The following is an 8,446-nucleotide window of genomic DNA, read 5'->3' as shown; positions in this document are numbered from 1 at the left end:
ATAGAATTTTGTTGTTGTTGTTGTTGTTGAATTGGATCTTCATCCATATAGCCGAGAAAAGAATATATTTTTGTTTATGGAGATTAAGGATTCATAATATTAATTCTCAGAACTATCCATAAACCTGAGAAGATGAAGCTCCTTTGGACTGCATTAGATTGTCTTTGAGATGATTGATGATTTCGGTTTTAATTTTGATTTTAACTTGCTACAATGGTTTTTGTTGATGTTCCTATTTTCTTACAAATGGTTGGAATAGTCAGACATAATCTTTGGCTTTATCATAACTATTTACATTTGTATTTAACGCATGAAATAATTATTGTTATATGTAAGACATTTTTGTGTTATTTTTTTTACAGGCAGCAGCACAGCCTGCGTTGTTGTGTTGTCTGGCGATGCAGGCCATCTGTATTCGGCGAACATTGGGGACTCCGGGTTCCTGATCATGCGCAATGGCTCTGTTGTGCATCGGTCACAAGAACAACAGCACTATTTCAACACGCCTTTTCAACTCTCTCTACCTCCGCCGGGCACCGGTGCTCAGGTTTTAAGTGATGGGTCAGTACAGGCAGTTTCATTAATCTTGCAAGGGGAATTCTCATAAATATTTATTGTTACGTACTCTCTCTCTCTCTCTCTCTCTCTCTCTCTCTCTCTCTCTCTCTCTCTCCATGTGCCAGCGTAATGTTTTATTACATTTTAGAATAGATATTCTCTGAATAGTTTATGGAAGGACTGTCCAATTCCTAATTGATTATCTTTATAAATTTCATACGCATCATCAACATCTCATACGCATATTGACGCAGTGTTTGTTTATTTTCTCTTATTTTCATTGTAATATAAAGAGTTTATAATTTATAAATAAAACTATCTGTTGGCCATGTTTTCTAGCTGCTTTGGAAAGATATAAAAGAATTTATTGGGCATCCTTCAGTAGGTTGTTCATACTACGAGTCACGTGGATTTTATCCACATAATTCACAGTATCATTTATTGCAGTGGTATTCGGATTAACTGTGTGTTTCTAAAAATTTTCTTTAAAATCTAGGCATTAAATTTGTGTTGAAATCAATAAAATATTTTGATTAAAAGATTAGAAAGAAGTGTTAATTGTAATAGCGGTGATCTTGGCTATATTGACAACACCTGGTTATACTGCATATTTCTTTTCTTTTTGGGTTTATGCACGAAGAAAATTAATGTAAAAAATATTAGATTTTCCTGATCCGTATATTATAATAGAATTACATTACTCGAAGTAACGTATGGAAATAATAGCTTTTACTTTAAAAACTTGTTTTTCTAGCGCAACTTTCAGGCTTCAGGTACTCTGCTTTGTGTTGTTTAAATATTACCTTCTCGTTTATTATTATTATTATTACTTGCTAAGTTACAACCCTAGTTGCAAAAGCTGTATGCTATAAGCCCAGGGGCTCCAACAGGGAAAATAACTCAATGAGGAAAGGAAATAAGAAAAAATAAAATATTTTAAGAACAGCAACAACATTAAATGAATAATTCCTATATAAACTATAAAAACTAGCAAACCAAGAGGAAGATAAATAAGATAGAATAGAAATATTCTGTGTTGCTTCCAAAGTCTCGAAATGTAACTTATTGATATGATCTAACTACGTTTTCTATGACTGATTGAATATTCTGTTGATTAGATGCACAATCAGTCTCAAAAGTAAACAATGAACATGGAAAATGAAATGGTATTCTCATTTTAGTCGATTGATATGCAAGTTATTATGCCCCAGCCTTAATTAGTCAGAGAAAAAGGCCAAAATAGCAAGTACTCGTGCATTTATTAAAGGAATTTTATTCACTCTAGAAATTAAAGGATATATTAACCGTCAATAAATATCAGATGTGGAGCTATCCTTTTTAATTTTATATTTAAGTATTTGTTAATTGGTTTTATAAGGTTTATTAGAATTATTGCTGTTATTAGCTACCTTAAAACATTTTAAAGAACCTATTGAAACAGATCCTGAAGGAATGCATTCTTCATCACCTTACTCTTCTGTTCATTAGAAGTTATAAGTAGCTTCATAGCCTTACATTCAAGATTGTGATATGTGTAATAAATATAGGGTTGGTTATAGAATTCTGACAGGCAGTGTAAAGGCCCAGGAAAAAAAATTCTGTAGCAATGAAATAACTATCCGCATTATTTCTCATACAACTGTCCAATGTGCCATGATGACCATTTTTGTTTAATCCCCAGACCTGAGAGCGCAGAGACCCGAGAGTTCCTAGTGAAAGAGGGAGACATGTTGATGGTTGCCACTGATGGAGTGTTTGATAACTTACCGGATTCAATGATTCTCAAGGAAATGGCGAAAGTTCAGGGCTCAACCGATCTATTATTGCTTCAGCAAGCAGCAAATTCAATTGCACAGCAAGCGAGAAAATTAGCTTTTGATGAAGAATATATGTCACCATTTGCTCGTAATGCACGGGAAAATGGTATTAATGCAATAGGTAAGATATTTTTTGTTGTATTGGCTCTATGTTATGCTTAGGCTGGTTTCTATTATGAGTAGTTTTATCATTTAGCGTAATTATCCTTTGTTCTTGATTTTTACTCAACTTTAGATCACAAGCTGGATTGTGTGGCTTGTACTTTGCAGTGGAATAAGGAAATTATAATAGCTGAATGTGTAATTTTCTGTCGTATGTTAAAGTTTATCAGGAATGTGCTGTATAAATTTATTTAAGTGCTATCGTCTGATCTATGACTTTCGAGTTCAATATTTCATATGAAAGAATTCTTTTCAGTTGACCTTTTCTTAGCTTTTGCTGATTCCCTAAGGTGTAATTTTGGTAAATACATCAGAATTCCTAGCGGGTAAAAATTTGGGGTTGCATTTAGAGTGTCGTAAAATTGTTTATTTGGTAAATAATTGTGATACAATATAATGATTTATTGTTGTAATACTTACTTGCTTTACTTTGATGGCTGCTATTCCGGTCCCATACAGTACTGTCGTTTTACCTTGTTCTTTCAGAGTATTCAACGTTTCATATCGCGTATTGTTCATTTACTGTTAAATCGTCACTGTCAAAGGACTCGTGAAATTATAGTCTTCAGTTTCCTTTTGAAAGCCTTAATGTCTTCAATCATTCGAATGTTTCTTGGGAGCTTATTATATAGTCTTGGGGCCGCATATTTAAAGGCTCTGGAGCCTAAAATAGTCATAACCTTGAAGTATCTTATAAATAATGCTATGCTCAGATTTTATAATAACAATAACTAAAATGGAATTAGATAAAATTAAACTACCTACTTGTAAATTCAAAATTTAAAATATGACCAATTTGTGAACATCAGTATTTGGTTTATCATTTTTGAACTGAATTTATGTGTACAGTGTGTGTGTAAAGGGACAGTTATTTATTTATTTTTTTCTTCCACAGGTGGAAAACCAGACGATATAACGGTAGTATTAGCAACGATAACAGTGTAGAGTCAGTGGGGCCCCAGAACAATATTGTAATTTAATGCAGCATCTCAAAACTCATTTTGGATCTCCACCAGTTCACACTATCACAGCAAATAGTTAATTCAGCACAACAGTATTACATTTGTATAAAGTGCAGTGCAGGGCAGGACATTTTAGCCAGGTAACACGAATTGTAATGAATCCGTTCTTATGGTTGTAATATTCTGTAATTCATTCTTTTATTAAAAAATTGTAGTTTGAAAGGCCTAAGAGTTATTGTCATGGATACTTTGTAGGACTTCCCCTGATGTTACCCACTCCTACTGTAGAGATACCAGACTTGATTTAGTTTGATTTTTGGTAATATATTATATCACGACCCAATAAGTAGAACAAGCCACAGTACAGTAGAAATTTGAGCCAAACCTGATAATCAAAATAAAAATGTCAGATATTTGCTGTGACTTTGGCACTTCTAAAATACAATTCATGACATATATTTAAAGATTTCCAATGTACGTAAGGAAATACAGCCACTTTTTAATTTTCACAAGCTTTGTAGTTTTGCTAGACACATTTCTGAAAAATTAAAATTCACATACAAAAAGCTTTCCGACTGAATTTAGCTAATGATTCTTGAGAAATTCTGTCTCATGTTTTATTTAATACCTATACAAGTACAGTATCACCTTGTTAACTTGGAACTATTGAGGAGATTTATTTTCTATGCAGATTTTGTGAATATATGTGAAATTTCATTCATTTTATTTATACATTTTTTTTTTATTGAAAAAGTCCTATATAATGCATTTTATTCAACATATTTCTCAGGATACGTATGATTATTTTAACATTTATGGTTTTAACTGCATTTTGTGTAGTTTTATGTACATCAGTTATTAAATTTTATATTTTTTGCATGTATAAATTTCTATAATTTATTTCTTGCCATTCCTTTATATTATACTATATATATTTAACATGCTTTTTATGTGTTTCTTAAAGATGCTTTTGTAATTTTTGTCTAACTTTTCCCAGTTTGTAATTTCCAGCCAACCCTTTGAAAAAATATCCCAATACCAGATTAACAAGGAAATACTGTACTGGGTTCTTCTACATATCATTGTTTTCTTAGTTAATGCTACCCTAGAGTATCCCGAGGGTTTCAGTTGCTTTCATCAGTAAATTACCCAATGTGTAATATAAGAGTCTTTGAATTTTGAAGGTGTATCTGCAACCATGAATTCATGTTCCATCCTTTAGCTGTGCGAGTGTTTATTTTGACCAGTCTTCTCAAAGGGATGATTGACTTTCTAATGAAATCATGAATGGGCACAGCTCAAAAGTACATTCAGGTGCCAGTTAGCTTCAATTAATGTGTCAGAAGTGAGCCATGATACTAAGCTAATCTTTCTGATGAGAGATAAATTTTACTAGTAAACATGTTAAGAAAAGCTCACAAAGAGCTCATATTTTCCTAAGCTCTAAAAGCTTGGATGATGTGTTTCTGTATTAATTCGGCTAAAATGTCAAAACTTGTTTAACTTGTAAAGTGGCCGTACAATTTTCTTTCATTACGTGTTATTCGAGGAACCAGATATAGTTCTATAAGAGAGCTTTTATCATACAAAATTCATGATTATGTTGAGAAAAATATATATACTTGACCCGACTTATACTTCTCCAAAGTCCTAGATAACAGTTGTTAACACATTCCATATACTCCCTTCTCCATCTTAATATGACACTTTATCTTTCATTTTTATAATTCAATATCTTCAGGAATTGAGTTTGAAAAGTGTGTATATTATAACTTTATAACCTTTATTTTCTAAACAACAGTGTTTTTACCATCTCACCACATTACAGACACCTTTCCTCCAAGACTATAATCCAACTTTATATATACATATGCTTTAATTTCATGTTTACACTTACAATTTGATATTTGCTCTAAGCCTTAATATGACTGCCTCATTTTTAAGTATGAAATTTAATTTGTCTCTAAAAGAAAAAGAATTTTCAGTTTGAATGCAGTAGCAAATTTAATTTTCTATTTTTCCCTAAAAAATTGTCATGGTTGTCATATATACTAGGTAATGGTTGTGTGTTTTAATATTTATTTTTGTTTGTGTTGTGAAATTATTTATGTTCTCATGGCTTCAATGATGTTTAAGTGAAAGTTGTCATTGATGGATTTTTATCCAAACGTTAATACTGATCTAGTCAAATAGACCCATTTACTTGGGAAATGCTGGATTCTGTTATGTTGGTATGTTGTATACAAGGTTGTTAAAGAGATTCTTTGAAGACTGGTCATGGTGAGAGGGTTTCATTTGCTAAAGGTAAAATAATTACTATATAATCTGGGCAGGCTCCCTTTGACATGAGGAAAACCTCAATTTTTTTCTTGTATTAGAATCTTTCAAGTTATACGGAACGCACACCATGCTACACTTTGCATTTTGTGTTATCATATTTCTGGGGTCCCAAATATTAAGGAACAAGAAATGGTAGTAGTGAGATTTCATCTTGCTTAGGAACGTAGTAATTTTTAGTCTAGGTAGTTACTGTTATCACTGGTTACGGTAAAAAACTGAATTTTGTCATATAACTCCTGTACTTGCCAGTTAGTTAAACAAATAAGAAAACCACATGGAAAAAAACACACCAGATGATTTGCAATCTTCAATTATAAAGGAAAATGAAATAGGCATTGAGTGGCATACTACTATGATTCATGATTAATCTCTCCAGTCATATTTTTTTATGTTTGTTTAATAATTACTGAATTCTTGGAAAATTCCTTGTAGACTCTATTTATGGATTATTTGTGCTATCCACCTAGAAATTGTCTACTTATCTTGACTGCTCCACATGCACTTCACCTAATAGTACAGTACAGTATTTATATCTGATAATCAAGCAACATTGGAGATGGATAATTTAGCCGGAGTTTTATTTAATTTGAATTAGTCAATTTCAGATAGTAACTTCGTACATCATTAGAATATCTGTGAAAGCTGATGATGTGAATGAATAAACATGTATTTGCATGTATGTACAATAGACGATAAAAGTGTATATTGCTTGAAATATTCAGGTGGTCACTTCCTGGTGTATTATTATATTTGTATTAGTGTTGTTAGCTGTTAAGGGCTAATAGGCTCTATATATTCAACATTTCTACATAGGTATGTTTGCTTACATACAGCAAAATATTTTTGTAAAGTTGAATAAAAGAATACTTGAACAGTTCATGACTTCATTGGAACAGTTGAACGATGCACAAAATGTGTGACAATATACACTATCCACATAAAGTTTTAGTGGTTTCTTAAAAAAGATTCTTTTTCTGATACTGTACTTTATATGTATAAAGGGATTTGATGTATTTTATCACACATTTTGGACACCTGGACTGTTTTTATCTAAGCTGTATTTTTGTGATAATTTTGTCATGTCTCATTACTCTTATATAAGATTACGCTACATGGAAAAGTTTGGATTTTCAAATATTATCACAATAACACAGTTTTGGTGTCTGTGATGCTTTTTGTTTTGTTTTCATTTTGCCATGTATTATGTAGATGTTGAGTCAAAGAAGCCATATGCTTACAACTAAAAAGCAGGAGTGGCATTGAGAAAAGAGAAGAAGCAGGAAGGAGATATTTTTAAGAAAACTAATGTCAAAATTTTGTACAGTAATTTACTGAAGGAGGCTAGTGGAGAGAAATCTAGATGCACAGTGATCCTCTTCTGTAGAAGCAATTATTACCTGTAAGGAGTTAAAAGTATTTCAAAAACAGTCCATACTAATATTATGTCCTACTTATTGTTGTGAAGAGATCTATCAAATGGTGGAGTCATTGTGTATGATGTTGCTGAAGACAATGCAATATATTGTGTACTATACTTGTATTATATTAATACATTATAAGGATTTTTTATTTAAACCTAATTTGCATAATGTGCATTGATATTCCTTATATTCTTATCACTTTTGAATAATTGTGCGACCCATGTTTTATTTTTCATTTTATTTTTGCTCTTTGAGAGGGAAAAGTATATTCATTTAAGATTTTATTGATAAATACAGGTTTTATGCTGAATGAATAAAAAGTACAGTAATTGAGCATTTAAAAGCAGTTTGCCTTTATCTGCCATCAAAACAAATACCCCTCTTACAGCTGGACTTACCCGATCTAGTTAATGGTCTGTACTGTACCTTATTCCATAGTGCAACTCCACGTAACTACAAATTGTGTCATACTAGTTTTCCAACTAATTTTCTTCTTTTCCACTTTTAACTGTGTGAACATTTGGTAATTGCTTTCAGCAATATTTGGAAAAATTGCCCCATGAGTTCTCTCCTTCTTCACTTGCCAAGTGGAAAGTTACTACCAGAGTTGGTTGTGTTCTTGAATAGGCAGGAGTGGTTGCGGGGTGCCACCAGTTCACTCCTGTCACATGAAGACCCTTTGCCAGATAAACATTTCCAGAGCATGGAGGAATGTTTGCTTCTTGGGCAAGATATCAATAATTTAAGAAAACTTACCCCTCTGTCTTTTGGCAAATGTGGTCTCGATAAAAGATTCAGCTTCAAAATCTTATTCCTTTAGCCCCCTATGACCTCCATATGTTTCTCTTTCTCAAAAGAAATGTTTCAGTTTTGGAGAGTAACTTTTTGTCCAGTTCAACTCTTCATTACATGAGCTTAACTACAATCAGATACACTATATTGATCCAGAGTTCTGCAACTCACTGCAGGCAAAGTCCTTTGGCCCAACAAAGACCCTCCTCACTGCTTTCCATGACCAAGTGTTGGGGTCAACACTTATCAAGGCTTATCTTTCAAGCCAGTAGAGGACCTAGAGTTGGGTAACAAGTCCACACGAAGAGGGGATATAAGAACACAAAACTATTCTTCCAACCCATTCCCCCATACTGTACAGGGTGAGTGGCCATGCAGGGGAAATTAAAAAAAA

At 32.6% G+C, this 8,446-nt stretch overlaps 1 protein-coding gene across 1 annotated transcript in view; it reads left to right on the top strand.

The window, feature by feature from the left end:
• Window positions 1-7,398, top strand: part of LOC137648633 (protein phosphatase PTC7 homolog) — a 399,456-nt gene extending 392,058 nt beyond the window's left edge. Inside the window, exons 3-5 of the mRNA XM_068381592.1 lie at window positions 363-561; window positions 2,240-2,496; window positions 3,433-7,398. Of these exons, the coding sequence (XP_068237693.1) occupies window positions 363-561; window positions 2,240-2,496; window positions 3,433-3,482 (506 nt within the window). The 3' untranslated portion in view covers window positions 3,483-7,398. The remainder of the gene's footprint in view (window positions 1-362; window positions 562-2,239; window positions 2,497-3,432) is intronic.
• The last annotated feature ends 1,048 nt before the right edge of the window (window positions 7,399-8,446 follow it).

Source organism: Palaemon carinicauda, chromosome 1, assembly GCF_036898095.1.
Source record: "Palaemon carinicauda isolate YSFRI2023 chromosome 1, ASM3689809v2, whole genome shotgun sequence".
Classification (NCBI taxonomy): Eukaryota; Metazoa; Arthropoda; class Malacostraca; order Decapoda; family Palaemonidae; genus Palaemon; species Palaemon carinicauda.
Note: the sequence above shows the minus strand (reverse complement) of the source record. Positions and strands in the feature narration are given on the sequence as shown.